At 41.7% G+C, this 17,960-nt stretch overlaps 1 protein-coding gene across 1 annotated transcript in view; it reads right to left on the bottom strand.

Moving 5' to 3' along the window:
- Window positions 1-17,960, bottom strand: part of ANKFN1 (ankyrin repeat and fibronectin type III domain containing 1) — a 174,278-nt gene that overhangs the window by 102,354 nt on the left and 53,964 nt on the right. The window contains exons 5-6 of the mRNA XM_060646482.3: window positions 15,830-16,024; window positions 13,787-13,900 (exon numbers count right to left, since the gene is read on the bottom strand). Coding sequence (XP_060502465.1) covers window positions 13,787-13,900; window positions 15,830-16,024 — 309 coding nt within the window. The remainder of the gene's footprint in view (window positions 1-13,786; window positions 13,901-15,829; window positions 16,025-17,960) is intronic.

Genomic DNA, 17,960 nt, shown 5'->3' on the forward strand with positions numbered 1-17,960 from the left:
CTATACCATGCCATAATCAGCACACTGCATAGAACAGACAAATCAAGATTTTGACAAACGCTTTCCAGTGAAGCTAGGTATTTTCTAGAAAATAGTTTGTCTCATCTTCCTTGAGTGGTTCATCAGTTATTGTACTGAAGAATAAGCTGGACTTCCCTAAGCTGAGGGCACATTTTTATTTAGAGCTTAAAATATTTTGTAGTATAGCCTCAATTCTTTCTTTGTAAATGGGCAACTTTTCTTTGGCAGTGAACAGTGTGACCTCACTTCTCTTGATAAATTGTTTCTATCTGTTAATGTAATGCTTAGCACACACGTCATCGGAAGGAGAAATGGTTGATTAGAATAGAAGAGACACAACCCCATTTATTTAGATTTGTCACACTCTCTGGGTTTTATGCACCCATTGCTCGTGGATGTGTCCCCATTTAACACCTTGGGCAGTGGGATTAGATAGGGGTGATGGATGCCATTTCTCATTAAAATTAAGAGTTCCTTGACTCATTATGCTTTTCTCCACTTAACTTTATTTTTCTTTTCCTTGGGGATGAGTGGAGTGATAGAATTGGAGACTTTTTAATATTATTTCCATATCCACATTTGGCTATTTACAGCTATGTGACTTGAAGTGATGGAACAGTCAAGACTGGTTTTAAAATGGGGAAAAATTTTAATAGCACTCTCCTTTAAAGAAACATTCCAAACTGTAGGAAATGCTCTAAATACAGAGATGTTCGTGGCAGCAGCACTTCTAATGGTGAAGCAACTGGAAGAAACTTGAACAGCCAAGGATCAAAAAAACCAAAAAATACACACTGATGAATTCCATGCCATATGAATGGATTAAAACAATGCTTCAGAACAAAAGTCATAACATGGGGATGTGAAGTAGAAGAGAAGAAAGCCAGTACAGCATAGTTGTCATTAACAATAGAGGTGGGGAGCGGCACCTGGGTGGCTCAGTCGGTTAAGAGTCCAACTTCGGCTCAGGTCATGATCTCACAGCTTGTGAGTTCAAGCCCCATGTTGGGCTCTGCGCTGACAGCTGGGAGCCTGGAGGCACCTCGGATTCTGTGTCTCCCTCTCTCTCTGCCCCTACCCCGCTCATGCTCTCTATCTCTCTCTCTCCTTCAAAAATAAATAAACATTAAGAAAAAATTTTTAAGAGTAGAGGTGGGGTGCCTGGGTGGCTCAGTAGGTTAAGCGTCCAACTACGGCTCAGGTCATGATCTCGCGGCTCACGAGTTCAAGCCCCGAGTTGGGCTCTGTGCTGACAGCTTGGAGCCTGGAGCCTGTTTTGGATTCTGTGTCTCCCTCTCTGTCTGTCTCTCCCTCAAAAATAAATAAACATTAAAAAAAAAAAAAGAGCAGAGGCTCTGGGATGAAAAACTGGACTCTTACATGGCTGTAGAACCTCGGCACGTTCCTCTGTTTGCTTTAGGGTTCCTCATTCATGAGGAGAGAATAATGATTGTACGTATTCCATAGGGCTGTGTGAGGGTTAGAAGAAGCAATGTTTCTAAAGCCTTGACTCCACACCTGGCATGTGCTATGGGCTTGACAAAAGTTCACCATTGTTAAATGTATGATCTCAACTTATTATGGGGTCCAAAATTACCAAAAGTTCCTCCAAGGAGTAGGTTTCTTTGGGCTGTAGGACTGAGGGTAACTGATTTGTTTCTTTGTTTCTATTCTGTTCTTTGCAGCATTCTATAATTATGACACTGGTTTTTCCATTTGTCCCCAACCCTCTTTTCACCAGAAAAAAAACTTTGACCTTTACTGACCTGCTCTGTGTCTCCAGGAGCCTGATTCTTACACACGGCGTCCCTTCAGGTGGCAGCTCCTGATGGTGTCCCCGCCCCAGCGCTCCCCCATCTCCCTCCGAGTGTAGGGGTGATAAAGGCTTCCCCATCCAGCTAGTCCTGGGTGCCTTGCTATCCCTTGTCCATTCACGAACCCTGCCCACTTCTCTGTAAATAATCCCTTCATTAAAATTACTTCAGACTTCAAGCTGACTGTACTTCTGTTTCTGCTGGGACTCTGGCTGATAGAAGGAGCATACATTATTTTTTATAATTGGAAAAATTTTATTTGAGAAGCGCAAAGGACCACCCCTGCCTCCCACCTCCCAAAAGGAAGCACTCCTCACGGCGTGGAGAGGCCCCTCAGCTTCCAGACTTGAGGGTGATTATTTTTGTTTCATTTTTGAGCCCTCACATGAAATTAGGCTTCAGGCTAGAACACCTATTTCTTAGAAAAACACACTTTCTCCCGGAGAGAAATTCTAGAAAGCAGTCGCGGACTATTGACAAACTATAATGCTGCAAAGGGATCTGGCCAAAAAGGGATCAAGAGAAAATCTCCAAGGGGAGAAGGTGGCCCGGAAGCGGCTCATCACCTGCAGTGCCAGCTGTGTGCCCAGTGGGGCCATCGTGGACAGAGCTGTGCCTTGAGTGGAGACCTGCCTCTGTGGCCACTGGAAACTCACCAGCCCCTGTGGCGTCTGGGCTCAGCAACGGCCAGGCTCCCAGGGGGTAAGTGATACAGTTTGTTCAGTCCGGGGGTGGTGATGGGGCTGGTTGGGGGGGCTGAGGGGGGAGGCTTGGCACGTCACCGAGCACTGCTCCGCCGTTAAATCTCCACTGGCAGGCTGACTTTTCCCCAGGAGGAAGCGTGGGGAGGAATCTCACAGTTGCATGGCAATAAAGAGCTGCCTGGTGGGCCTCCCTCTCGGCCAAGAGGCTTCATGGCTCCAAAGTTCTGGAGGGGTGTGTGAGGGGGAGGAGGAGAAATAAGCCACTCGACTCAGTACTGATGCGATCACCTTTGCGGAGACTTTCCGGTGGCAACCGCGTTGAAGACAGCAAGCTTGGGGGAGCCAGCAGGGTGCAGAAGGATGAAACTGAAGGTGGTGGGGGAGGGGAGGGAAATGGGGGTGGGGGGAGAGGAGAGGGAGGTGGAGGTGGGTGGCGTCCAAGAAGAACTGTGGAGTTGTGAAGGAAAGGGGTGAGCGGTGAGGCTCAGTAAAAGACAGTGTTGGACAAAGCCAGTTAAAAACTCCAGCCTCAGTGGGCCTTACTCTCTTTATACTGCAAAGTGAATTCTTATATTGGTGAGCCTTCTTTCCCCACATAAGCCCTCCAAACCCTACAAAGAGGGGGTCTGTGTTTATCACGTTCATTGTGACTCACAATGAATTCACCGAATAGCTAACTATGTAATACATATGTTAAGCCCTGTGCCAAGTTCTAGGAATACAGAGATGAACAAGACATCGCTGTTTACATAAGGCTTCCAGTCTGATGGGAGAGACCCATGGTGAAGACATGACCACACATGCACAGCCTGGTTTCACATTAGAATGACCTAGCAACTCTTGAAGGGTATCTGTGCTCGGGTCTCTGCCCTGCAAAGACTCAGATTTGATTGGTCTTGGAAGAGGCCCTGGCATGGACCCGAAGGTGATTCTAATGGGCAGCTTTGTTGGAGAATTCCTGTTCTAAATATACTCAGGGTTCCCATGAACTTCCAATGATGGTCAAATGAAATTTGGACAATAATTTGCTGGATGTATTAGATACTAGAGGCTCTAAAAAGTTCTATAATAAAGAAACCTATTTAAACTTAAAAATATACTGCAAAGATAAATAGATGTTTGTGATTTGTGAACATTATTTTGAAAGGCATGATAGAACTCATTAGGCATGATTTATATGAAATACTTAGAAATGCCTCTCTGAAGAAATGACCTTAAAATTTTTTTTTAACATTTATTTATTTTTAAGAGACAAAGAGCATTAGTGGGGAAGGGGCAGAGAGAGAGAGGGAGACACAGAATCCAAAGCAGGCTCCAGGCTCTGAGCTGTCAGCACAGAGCCCGATGTGGGGCTCGAACTCACGGGTGGCAAGATCATGACCTGAGCCGAAGTCACATGCTCAACTGACTGAGCCACCCAGGCGCCCCAAGAAATGACTTTTAATAGAGATCTGAACAATCAATGGTCAGGGAATGGGGGGAACAGTTCCAGGCAGAGGGATCATCATGTGCAAAGGTCCTGTGGTAGGGGAAAACTGCTTTAAGAACAGAAAGGTGGTCAATGCTACTGTACTGTAGGAGGTGAGGGGACAAAAAGACACGATTTGTGCCTTCAAGGAACTCATCATACCTTAGTAAAAAAACTCAAATATTCCAAAAACTTCTATTACTCTATGGATCTATGATTTTCCAAATAAAACAGGAAGAAGAAATCAGTGTCAAGAATAATCCTTCACCAGCTGATATAAAAACCCATTTCATGTTTGTCCCTAGGTAACTTACATAATTTTTGGAAACAGCAGATATGCTTTCATAATGTTGGCTTAGGGTAATATTAGTATTAGGTCATGTTTACTAAGCATAGTCTGGGTAACAGGGAGAAGTGACCTGGAGATTGAATCAAAATGCCAAATGGCACCTATGCCTGCCTATCATTTTTCTCTTCAAATCCTTCAAAAGGGAAACAAGGTACAGTATTTAAAAATATATCCATTAGCTAGAAAACAAAGTGAGCCTACATGCCAATTTTCCACCTCCTTGTTTCCTCCTTGATCCTTAGCAGCCACTAACCTGTTCTATATTTCTATAGTTTTGTTATTTCAAGAGTGTTCTATACATGGAACAATATACTATGTAGCCTTTATTCACTGGCATTTTCACTCAACATAATCCTCTAGAGATTCATCCAGGCCGTTGTGTGTCCTGATACTCTGTTCCTTTTCATTGCTGAATATTATTCCATGGTACAGACATACCACATTTAGTTTAACCATTCACCACATTGGATTGCTTCCAGTTTTTGATTATTACAGATAAAGCTACTATAAACAGTTGTGAACAGGTTTTTATATGAACACAAGTTTTCATTTTTCTGGAATAAATGCCTACCAGTTGGTGGGATGTATGGTACTTGCATGCTTCTTTTTTTAAAAAAGATTGTCAAACTGCTTCTCAGAGTGCCTGTATCATTTTACATTCCCACCAGCAATGGATGAGTGATCCCATGTCTCTGCATCCTTGCCATGTGGTGTTGTCAACTACTTTCAAATTTTTTTGCTGCTCTGATTGGCATATGGCAATATTTCATGGTGGTTTTGATTTGTGTGTCCTTAATGCAAACCCAGTGAGTTATTATTATAAAGTGGAACTTGAGTAGATGGCACTTGAGGAGGGAAAATAGGTGCTACTCTTGGGAAAATAGGTCCTACACTCTGAAAGGATCATTTGAAACAAATTTTGAATATGATAATGGCAAGTAGGGTAGGAAAGAGAAAAGAGGCTATTAGAGATTTGAGGAAAATACATAGGTAAGGAAATCATAGTACACTATCTGACTTTGCAATGTCAAAACTTACACATTCAGTGTAGACTGCACATAGTGACTTCCTTCCAAAAAAAAACAGGATGGAAGAAGTAACTTTACAGTGGAGAAACCAGACAGACACATCTCAGCCAGGCGATCAAGGCCAACATCAATAGTGATGAGTCCTGTTGGGAGCATGTACTCTTGATATGATGGGTTGAAAATGGCTAGCTAAAACTTTATCTCTGTGGTCTTCTGCCCCCAAACCCATATCCCTAGTCTAATCATGAAGAAAGATATCAGTCATGTCCAATAGAGGCACATTCTACAAAATACCTGACCAGTCTTCCTCAAAATTATCAAGATCATCAAAAACAAGGACAGTCTGAGAAACTGTCGGCCAAAGGAGCCCAAGGTGGTATGATGTGTAAATGTCATGTAAGGTCTTAGATGGGGTCCTGGGACCAAAAAGAGACATCAGGTGAAAACTAAGGTTACTGAAAGAGAGTAAGGACTTTAGTTAAAAACAACAACAACCAAAACAAAAAACAAAAAAACGAACCAAAAGTGTGCACACTCATAATAGTATAAACATTGTTGACTTAACTAAAAATAGAAATACAATTACGTTGAGAGAATCAGGGACTGTAGATGAGGGTGGTATTATGAGAGAGTTAAATTCTTTTCTGTTATAGTTATAATTGCACATATAAGACCTGCAATTGATGTATCAAGTAAGAGCCATAGAAGCATATTAATTAAAGTAGACAGGTAATTATGAGAACTAGAGGAATTAAAGCTGGCTGGCTCTGAAGAGTAGGGTAGGAATAATGGGGCAAATAACTTTTTTTTTGTATTATAAACCCTTCAGTGCAAATTTGTTTTTTAATCCCATTCTTAGATCACTTTAGACAAAAATAAAAATAAAAAGTATACATAAAAAGAGACAGACCTTCTGTTCGAGTAAATAAATGTAACTATATACTCTTTATGAGAGATAAATGTGTCTGAAATATCATGGGAAGGATGCACATAAAAAGATGGAAAGACAGCAGGCAAATGGGAAGAGAGAAAGCACAGTTAATCACAAGCAAAATAGTTGAAGCAAACAGCGTTAAGCAAGACAGATAAAGCAGCTTCTCAGAGATCAAAGATCAAAGGGACAAACACTTTGGAAAAAGACAGGGATTTAAACAACATCTACACATTCACACTATATACCCAATGGAGTTCACACATTCTTTTCAAACACCAAATCCAGTGCATATACACGGATTGATTGGCTAGCTACAAATAAGAGTTTTAGAATATCTCAGCAGTATACAGAGCACATTAAAATGTTTTCTTAAAATAATAAAATTAGAAATCAATAATAAAAATATAGCAAAATATATGGTCATTTAGAAGTTTCAAATGGCTTGCCTAAAAACTCTGCTTAAAGTGGGAATTACAAATTGTTTAGAAATAAATGATTATAGCACCTTGCTTTAAACTTTCTGGATATGAACAAGATAGGGGAAAATTTATAGCCTTAAATACATGGATTGGAAAATGAGAAAAAGGAACAAGTAAATGAACTTTTCACATTAAAAAAAAAAAACAGGAAAGAAAGAATAAAGTAAACCAACAGAAAGCATCAGGAACTGGCAAAGCTAAAGCCAGAAATTAATGAATTAGAAAATAAGCAAGAAATAGGTTTTATGAATTAAGAATGTTAGTTCTTCAAACAAACCAATAAAATAACAAAAGTTCAACAATTGTAAAAGAAAGGGCACATATACATGACTTTTGAAATACTAAAGGGACCATAATCACAGAGGAGATTTAAAAATTATGTTCAATGCTATATATCAATAATCATAATCCAAATTCCTTAATTTGGTAAAGGCTGTCTACCAGAAACCTCTCCTAGAGATCATACGTAATGGTAAAATATTAGGCATGCCTGGGTGGTTCTGTTGGTTAAGTGTCTGACTCTAGATTTTGGCTCAGGTCATGATCTCGTGGTTCGTGGGTTTGAGCCCTATGTCTGCATTGATGGTGTGGAGCCTTCTTGGGATTTTCTCTTCCTCCCTCTCTCTCTGCCCCTCCCCTCCCCTGCTCCTGCACACTCTCTCTCTCAACATAAATAAATAAACTTAAAAAGATGGTAAAATACTAGATGCGCATTGACAAAAGCACGTAGGAGAGAAGGATAGCTACTGTCCCACTTACTGCACACAATGTATTGGGAATCAGAAATCACATGGATTCTCGTTAATGAAGTGAGATCCAGGAAAGAATGAAAAGTACTGGAAAGGACAAAATGATCCTTACTTGAAGATGATACAGCAAAAAAAGCATAAGATGCAAGACAATCTACTGAAGAAAAAAAAAGTTACTAACAGAGCTCAGCAAAGCAACCAACTAAAGATTTCTTTTGAACTAGCATTAGCTCTTCTATTGTCCTACAATAGCCAATTAGAGAATATCTTGAAAAGAGAGTTGATTCATAATAGTCATGAAACCTGTAAAATATATGCGGCATGAAACTTAATGGGAAATGTAGAAGGCCCATATAAAGAAAATTATTAAACCTTCCTGAATACGTAAAATTCAACTTGATTAGGAAGACATGTCATGGATGGAAAGGCTTTCTCCAAATTAATTTAGGAATATGATGCTACTCCAATAAGATTTTTTCACTTAAACTTGACAAGCCAATTCTAAAATTCGTTTGGAAGGGAACATGTGTGCAACTGAGACATTTTGAAAAAGATTACCCTAGGGAGGGACTCGCCCTACCAGATGTTAAAATATACTGTAAAGTTACTATATGGTGTGAAAATTAATAAAAGGAAATGCCGTTTAAAATGGATTGGGGAGGCCAGAAGGGGGAGCTCTCACACCCTACCACTCATTGTCAATTACAAACCCAACAGGAAGTCTCTGGTACTTCAGCTACTGCTTTACTACCCCAGCAGGAGGAAGAAAGGTTTTTCTCTTGCCCCAGCAACAGCTCAGCCAATGAGAGACCTCACAACTCAGCCAATGAAAAGCCGCTATACTTCAAACTCCCAGTTTACTCCAGTGGATTTTTGGTTTATAACAGCTCCTCTCAGCTTCCCCCGCTTTCCTCTTTGAAGAGTGTTCCTCTGCTTTGCTCTTTGGACTTGTTGTAGCTTGCTTATCCCGAGTTGCAACCCTCTAGTTTTGCTAAATGAACCCAGTTTTGCTGGTGAAGTAACTGGCAGTTTTATTTTTAAGGTTAACAATGGGTGTAGATAAAAAAACAAACAAACAAACAAACAATGGGCGTAGATAGGTGAGTGAGACAAAGAATGTGAATGCATAAACCTTCCCACTTCTAGTTAACGATCCCAGAAGGAAATATTGTTGCAAGTAAAACAGAGACACATACAAGGATTATAACATCATATAATAGAAAAAAAAATGGACACAACCTATGGCTATCAGTGGAAGAGTAATGAGATACATTATAGCACTTCTAGCCAGGGAATAGGAATACTATACAATTGTTAAAAAGAATGAAGAGGCGCCTGGGTGGCTCAGTCCGTTAAGTGTCCGACTTTGGCTCAGGTCATGATCTCGCGGTCTGTGAGTTTGAACCCCATGTCAGGCTCTGTACTGACAGCTTAGAGCCTGGAGCCTGCTTGGGATTCTGTGCCTCCCTCTCTCTCTGTCCCTACCCCACTCATGCTTTGCCTCTCTCTGTCTCTGAAAGATGAATAAACCTTGAAAAAAAAATTTTTTTTTAAAAAGAATGAAGATCCAAACACACTGACACAGAAAGATAGATTGATATGTATGCTACATTGTTGAATTAAAAATAAATGTAGTTGTAAGATTACACGGTGTGATAATTTTATATTAGAGCACACAAACAAAACCATACATCTGTGTGCTTATACATGCATGTACATACATCAAGAAAAGATTTATAAGGACATACACTGGACTCGTAACAGAGATTAATTTAGTGATAGGGGTGTCACATTGGAGGAAAGAGTAAATTGTTTTACTTTGTCTTTTATATAACCTGTACTTCCTTGTTTGCAGGTTAAAAACCTAAGTGAGGAAAATGCAAAAAGACTATGTTTTACAACATATATTATTATAGTGTTGCTGTTCCCTCCCTCTCATTGGACCTGCTGTTTTTCCTCCTCATACATTTAGCTGCTGAACTTATTTCCACATTTTCACTTGTATGCAAAAAATGTTAATCCGCTGAGTTTCATGTCCTTCAGACGTAACATCTTCAGCCTCTCCTAGTTGCTCTCATCTCTGCAAACCTCTGGCCTCACCCCTGCCCAAACGGGCTAACTAAAATGATAAATCCTTTTGTTTCGTGGAATTTAATCCCTTCAATCTAGTAATGAGGGTAGCCTCCTCATATTATGATCAGATTAATTCTTCAATTAATTAAACATGGACAATAATTCTAGTCTTTAGAGCAATGAATTTTGTTGGTAGGCAAAATATCTTTCTAATTATAAGGTGGAGGGAAAAAATAATAGAAGGGGTAAAAATAATATAAATACCAAGCAATGTGCACCTAAGTCCCAGGAGGTCAGGTTTTTCTTAAGTCTTGTGAAGAGATGGCCCCAGTGATCAAATCATGGTCAAGTTCACACTATTATTATAAATTATCAACCCCTAGGGTTTCCATGTACAAATGGTGGACTCTCTTTCCTAGAAGCTACAGTGCTCCCAGACATCTCTCTGGAATTCTCTAACTTCCTTTCTTTCTGGCAAAGAAGTTGGAGGTAGTGGTTGGCAGAAACACCGGCCTGGGCTTTGCTGGAGTGGATATAATACCAGGTCCTGGCAATCTCTGCAAGGAGAAATTTTTTTTCATTTAATTTAATTTAATTTTTTTTTTTTTTTTTTGTAGAAAATGTCATCAAAGGCAGAGCAGTTAAATGGTTTTCTATTACAAGCCTTTGTAGGAAGGAATTAGGGTGGTGGTTTCTAATCTGCTGGATGACACGGTGAGAAAAGATGGGGAAGGGCCCCAACCAAACCAGTGTCCTGCCCACACCCACTGGAACAGCTACTGTAGCGTCTCATCATTGGCAAACCCCAAAGGGTGCCACGTCAGGCCCTGCTCTAAAAAACACACAACAACAACAACAACAACAACAACAACAACAACAACAAGAAACAGAAAAGAATTCATCCTATGGATGGAAAACAGATGCTGCACTGCACCTGTTAGAGGTTACCTTCCTTTCCATTCCTAACCCAGCAAAGAGCAGCAAAATCACTTTTGCAAATGTTCTCTGCTTTGGGGCTGCAGAGAAATGACGCATCCTGTGCAGATGAGAGCTTCAGACAGGTTACCCAACGCAGCGAGGAGAAAATGTGAAATGAGGTCCTGGCAATTGTCCAAAGCATCAGAGCATTTGAAATAACTCTAGTCTGGCTCTGTAAACCATGAAAATTGGTGAGATGGGACCAAAAGATGCAAGAGCTCTTTGAATCCAAGAAGGAAACACCTAGAAACAGACAAGTCGTTCCCTTAGCCTCATTTTCCTGCATTTAGGGGAGAGGCAGGCAGAAAACTCCAGTGGGTCTTACTCAGAACTGTTTCCGTGGTTTTAAACTGAAATTGATGCCTTTAATGTCCAAGTTGTGATGACAATCGGCCTGGTTGCATGGCCCTTTTCATCACCAGGGCCTGCACAGGGCTTGTAAAGAGATGCTCTTAAAAAGATTTCTGGATGTCAACAAACTCTTAAAAAAAAAACAACAACCCCAAATATGTTGATGAGTTGAGCATATGCAAGTGAGGAACCAAAGGATTCATATTTTCTTTCAAACACAGCCTCAAGTATGAAGGGGAGGACATCCGGTTGTCAAAATAGGCTTGAGGTTTTGTGAACCCAGAAATTCTAGAGAGCAGGGTGAGATTTGTTCCAAACCCTAAATACTGCAGGGTTAAGTCTTCCCTCTAAACAATTAGATAACTGACATCTCATTCCGTGGATTTCTCCCTTGTTTCTTATTTTCTAAAGCAAACAAAATAACTCGCCTTGTTTCAGGGTAATTTTGCTAATATTTCCATAATTAAATAATTACTTCAACTCCTGAATTAAAAACTGTCCCGTCTCCGGGTACAGGAGGTTGCCAGCTGTTTTAAATAACCCTTGAGAGTGGTCAGGTTAAGGACTCAATTTATGACCTTATAAATTAACACAAGGAAACCTACTCCATAATGCAACAGACAATTCTATTTATAATGCTTAATTAATCCCCTCCAGTCACCAGCAGAACCCACTTGTGGCTTTCATTTCAACCTCACCCAAACGCAAGTCTCCTGAGATGAGACGTGTTAATATGTGAATGCTGATAGAGTTTGCAGGCCTCATGGGCGAGTATTAAATAGCGGACGGGTCTGGATGAATCAGCTTCCGATTGTTCACTAATCAAATGTAAGAAGAAAATGGCAAGTTTGGCAGCACTGACGAAACCCTTCATCAAAAAACCTGAGCTGGAGCAAGGTAGAAAGAGAGGAAAATGCCCAAGTCTGACACTGCCCGCGAACACTAGCTCTAGACTTCAGGAAATCTCGGCAGAACAGAGACCCCGACAAAGTGTCAGAATTGTATCAAAGGATGGCTGTAGGAGGCTGTCCTGGGTGGCTTCATTTGTCTGGTGTCACCCGTACCCCGAGGCTGCTCTTTTTGATAAGAAAACTCAAAGTGGTAACCAATTCTATGCTGCCTTACCTAAGGTATTAGAGAGTGGAGTCATCTGGAAAATCCCAAGTATCTCAGAAGGCTACAGGGTGTGGGCAGAGTCATTTCTGCAGACAAAGAAGATTCTCCTGGGACTAGGCCCTGGGCGGGAGAAAGGAATCACCGCTTGAACAGGAATTCTGCCTCGTGGCCTGGCGTCTTGGAATATGCACAGACGGCTTTATCAGGTTTTCGGACTGTGCAGGGTATAATCAGGAAAATGACTTTCTCCCTTTTTTGTCCACCGTGTTCAAGAATCAACATAACGTGATATGTGCAGCTCTACTGGCGTCTTTAGCCAAGTTCCTTAACCTCGCCGCCTCGGGTTCCTCATCCACAGAGCAGAAGTGCTAACTGTGCCCATCTCCAGGGTTCTTGTGAAGATTACACAGAGCTAATACACACGGAGGTTTTAAACAGTGCCTGGCATACAGTAGGCGCTCCGCAGCCTCAACTCTTCTTACCGCAGCCTCGCTCTGCTGCTTTCTCCTCTGGACTCCCTGTCTTCCCTCCAGGTGCTGCTGTAGCAGCCACGTCAGGCTGCCAGCAGCTCTCCCGAAAAGCTTCCTAACTCACTTCCTCATTCCAGGTCCACACCTCTTCCAATGCATCAGACACAGTACTGCAACCTAAGTCTTTCATAGTCTACCTCCCATCCTGTCCCCCTCTTATTCAGGGGTCTGCAGAGTTCATCAATCTAATGTCGAAACTCCTTAATCTTGAATTCAAGTGTCATTGTACCCCTGCCTCCTGCCCTAGTTTCTCTCTCTGCTCTTGCATTTCACGGGACCTTCTTGTGAGCCCTCACCTCCCCTGGAGCTATGATCTGTTCCCCTGCTCTCCTCTGCCTGTTCTAGCATGTTCTTGCTCTTCAACTGTGCTCCCAGGTTTCTCCACTTGGAGGCTACCTCCCCCTCCCACCAGCATCTTCTTTTTTTAAAACATTTTTAAAAATGTATTTATTTACTTTGAGAGAGAGAGAGAGCTGGGGAGGTGCAGAGACAGAGAGAGAGAAAGACTCAGAGAGAGAATCTCAAGCATGCTCCACACTGCCAGCATGGAGCCCGATGTGGGGCTCGAACTCACGAACTGCGAGATCATGACCTGAGTCGAAACGTGGAGTCGGACGCCTAACTGACTGAGCCACCCAGATGCCCCTCCCCCCCAGCATCTTCTGGTCCAAATCCTAGACATCCTTGAAAACCAAATGCCACCTCGACCTTGGAACTTTTCTGATCCTATCATGTTACTTTCCTCTTTCTTTTCCGACTCCCAACATCTTTATCTGTTTTTCTTTTAAATCCTCAACCCTAGTTACCTGCTATTACAGATATCAATGCATATGCCTCTTAGTATGTTCCATTTCCCACCCTCTGAGCTCCTTGGATTGAGACTGATTCTTCAGTGTGTCTTACTCAGTCTTGTCTCCATCGCTATGCTATGCACAAAACAGGCCCTCTGCAAACAAGAATGGAATTATTAATATTTTGGAGAGTTTTGGAATAGTGACAGCCTGGTCCTGCAGTTCATGCTTCCTGTGACTTATTCTCAGTAACCCCTTGCTCTGTACGGGAGTGCCAATGCAAATATGTCAACTCAAAAAGTAAATGGGATTAAAAAATCCTATCAGCAGCAGAAAAAAAACAATGGATTGTTTTTTAAGAAGAAGCAATGGGGAAAAAAAAGAAATCTGGAGTCCAGTACCTTTATATCTGGTCACTACAGCTGCGTTGACACTAAGAGGCTCTTGAAAGCTGACAGTGAGTGATGTGCTGCTGGTCACCATAAGACAGGCGTTGGTTGGCACCTCGGGGGCTCCTGGGACAGAAGGAAAAACATAAGGATCTTAACATCGCAAATCCTTTTCAAACAACGTTCCCGCCTCTTCAAAGGATACCCTGAAACACACACTATGGAAACATTTGTTTGTAGAGCCTAATAGCTTTTGCTTTTGAACATTTTCATTAGAAGTCTCAATGGCCTTTATTTGTTGCTATTGTGATCTTATTTGAGCATTAGAACATCTTCTGAAGGGGTAAATAATACCAGTTAAGCCTTCCCAAAGTATCCTGGAAACACAACAGGAGATTGACCTGGACCAGTGGAGAGGAGGCCAGAAAGTGTTAGCAGGAACTGTTGATAGAGACTGGTACATTTCATGAAGTATTTTCATGTAAATCATTGAACTGGAGCCTTTTTGCAACCCTGTTGGGTAGAAAGGGCAAGTAACAGCGTGTGCACGTTTAGGAGGAAGAAACCACAGTCTGAAGAGACCACACTAACTTGTTCAAGGACGCAGTGAAGACACAGCTAAGACCAAAGCCCGTGGCTTCCGATGCCCCGTTCTGGGCTCCTCCCCGTGTGGAATGCTCAGGGCCTGGCTCTCATGTTGCCTCCTATTACATCAAGTAACATTTTCTGAGAAAGAATTCATGGACGAATGTCATGCCCATTAACCTCGGGTTTTAAAGGACTCCTGATAGTTTTAGGTGTTCCTTAACACCCAGAAGGTGTTTTGTGATTTAGAAAATTACCCCCCAAATGGCTATAAGTCTAAAACTATAACTACTTCTAGTATTAATCTGTGTCCTAAATGAGGCACAATAGCAAATGCATTTATTAAAACTATTGCTGAATGTCTTTTTTTTAATGCTTAAGTATTTATTTTACAATAAGATTCTGTAAAAAAAAAATCTTTATTTAAGCAAGTTATTCTATTAGTTAAAACAAAGCAAAGGTAATAAGTTTGAAAGCAAATTAGTATGTATTTTTTATGAATGTCTTTTTTTTAATTAAAAAAACATGTATCGGCATTGCTGAAGAGATTGTTAATATTGAAAGCAAACTTTCGTGAATGTTGCTTAAGCTATTTGCTTTAAGAGAAAGGATTAGGGTATGGTTCGATACTTAGCACTGCTTTAGAAAGCCAGATTTTCACTACTTTTTGTCTTTATCTATAGCACAAAGCAGAGGCAGATATTTCCAAACTAATGAACTGATCTTTCTCTTATATTCAAATTCTCCAGTCTAATTTATTGTTGTTGTTGTTTAAATAAGATCTACTTTTAGAATAAGATTTTAGTATTTCCCAAGTGTTTGATTTTTATATATTTTTATAGTAGGGGCTGCTCTAAGCATTACCTTCCAGTGCTAATGAGTATTATCCAGAAACAAGGCTTTTTCTTAAACTAACAGAAAGAATTGGTGATGAGAACAGAAGTACAGATAAAGCACAGTTCAGTGACTGACTGTCCTCTGTCGCCTGTAGTAACTGAAGATTGGTTTATATAAGCTTCCTATAAAAAAAAAATGCAAGAGAGAGTTGAAAACAACTTAAACTTGGGTTGAAGGCAGAAGCTGGACAAATAGGCAAACAAATATTTTCCACCTCCACATCCCAAAATATAGCCACTTAGGGTATCAAACCATCCAGGTTATTAGGCAGTAGGGCGTATCGGGTGGAAAGCTCTAGATGAGTGTGAGATGGTGGAGACAGGCCAGCAGCACCGAAGCCTCATGGCTGTGGTCAGAGAACCTATCGGGAGCCAGAAAATCAAGCGAGACAAAAGATCCTTTTACAGTCGCCCAGAGCCCTCGCTCCAAATAGGCTGACAACGGCCATCCATGACCCTGTAGCAGAACTGCCAAAAAAAAAAAAAAAAAAAAAAAAGTCAGTAAAAGAAGGCCTGGCTGTCTCCAACCAACCTGGTTTCTAGTTAAATGCAGAAGTCCTCTGCTTATACTCACTGGCGTGCTCGAAGCCCGTTCTCATGCGTCTGTAGAGCCGACACCTCCACTCCCAAGCTTTCAGCTGTTTCTCTTTCTCGGTGTTGTCCAGACTGGGTCCTTCGTTCTCCACCTGGGCGGACAGCTCGCTCACCCTCTGCTGGGCCTCCTGCACCAGCGTGGCAAGGTGCATCGCTCGGCTTTCCAGGCTGACAACTGGAGGGAAAGACATGGCTGACTCCTTTCTCCTTCTGGGGGAATGCCGCTTCATTGGCGGGGTAGTTAAGAGTCTACTGTGGACTTTAAAAAATGCCCGGGCTAAGTGGGATCCGTGTTCCTCATTACCTGACTGACTCCAGTACGTCGAAGTAGTGGTAAATCCATCCATTTAAGATCTTTCATTGCTCTGTGGCCCTCTTGTCACAGGCACCCCAAGTAGCTGCCTAGCACGGTTCACTAGAACTCAACTATCAAGTACCCATGAGGACCACTTCTGACCCAGATCGCACACATTTGTTTCCATGATCTTTAGAAAGACAAACAGGGCCAAAAGCTCTGTAGGGCTAGGAAGGCCTTAGGAAAAGTCATCCACAAGGCAAGTTGCATACTATTAAAGTTGGTTGGTCATTTTTTCCCTTCCTTTTTTCTTTCTTTTTTCTTTTTTTTTGGTAGCATCGGATTCGAATTTTCTGCTCTTATCACATTGTGCCAATCTCATAGACGTTTTTGTATATACGTCTTAGTGGTGTAATATTTACCTATTTATTTATTTAAAATATTTTCTAATGTTTATTTTTGAGAGAGAGAGAGACATATAGACGGAGTGTGAGCGGGCAAGGGACGGAGAGAGAGGGAGACCCAGAATCCGAAGCAGGCTCCAGGCTCCAAGCTGTCAGCACAAAGCTGGATGCAGGGCTTGAACTCACGAACCGTGAGATCCTGACCTGAGCTGAAGTCGGACACTTAACCGACTGAGCCACCCAGACGCCCCACCAATTTATTTATTGCTAACGAAGTGCCCACTGCCCATAGGGCTGTACGTTCTGACACTGGGTGTCATTAGACAATGATCTTCTATCAATTCGATCTCTGATCATGATCTCAGGGAAGGAATGGTTTCTGGAGATGCCTGTGCCTGACAGCAAGTTCGACTACTCTTTTTACGGAGAGGGATTATACAGCTTGATATTTCTGTTTTACTCAATACATGATATCTCAGCTAAATTCACATGATGGCGTTTTCCCAACTGGCCCTTGTGTGAGTGAATGTTCGGGACAACAACAGAATGCATCACATTCTTGTGTCAGACTGGGAAGCTGCTTCTTGGCCTTTGCTCCTGGCTCTCACGAACGTGAGGGCTGCCTCAGCGGTCACTTGGTCACTCTGCAGGAGCCCCCCTCTCTCCGGTTAGTGGTAAGGAGGAGGCAGCCTCCGCGTGGTCTTGTGGAAGGCAACCATGCAAATACTGAAACAGACCAGAATCAAGTTCTGCTGCTCTGTCGCCAACATGTGTTTGACCCTCTCTGTGACCAAAACAATATTTCCCCCTGGTGGGTGAGAAAGAAATCCAACCATTCCATTCTTCTAATTAAAGGGGGGGGGGGGGGGTGGGATATGATGAAGATAACTCAAGTGAAAACTTGTTAGGTGTATTTTGAAATGGAAATTAGGTGGTTATAGATTCATCTTCTCTGTGTTCATAGGCATGTTTGCATTAATTACAGGAAATGAATAATAATTTATTATTGCCCCTGCTCACCATCAGTCTCAATTTATTTACAGATGAGGTCAATGAAAAATTAGTTGAGTCTTTTTTTTCTTTTCCTTTCTTCCTTCTTTCTTTTTAAAGTTGCTGTTTAGAACACTCAGGACTGTGTTTTGCTGCCGATTTGTCATGGTTAATGAATGTTGCTGTAGCAGTCAATCATGTACTCTGAATACCGTCACACTTTTTTTTTTTTTTCTAAAGCCTCAGTCGTGAGCCATGACAGAAAAATAAACAAATAAATATAAAGCTAAAAAACTCTTTCACTGAGCAGCTACACTACGCAGAATCCCCCGGGAAGGCTAAAGGGGGCCAGAATAAATGATAATATAAGTGCTGTGGACGCAGGGAGGCAATGATGGTGTATGAATGTGGAGGCTTTGGCA

Source organism: Panthera onca, chromosome E1 (genome assembly GCF_046562875.1).
Source record: "Panthera onca isolate mPanOnc1 chromosome E1, mPanOnc1 haplotype 2, whole genome shotgun sequence".
In the NCBI taxonomy this organism is placed as follows: Eukaryota; Metazoa; Chordata; class Mammalia; order Carnivora; family Felidae; genus Panthera; species Panthera onca.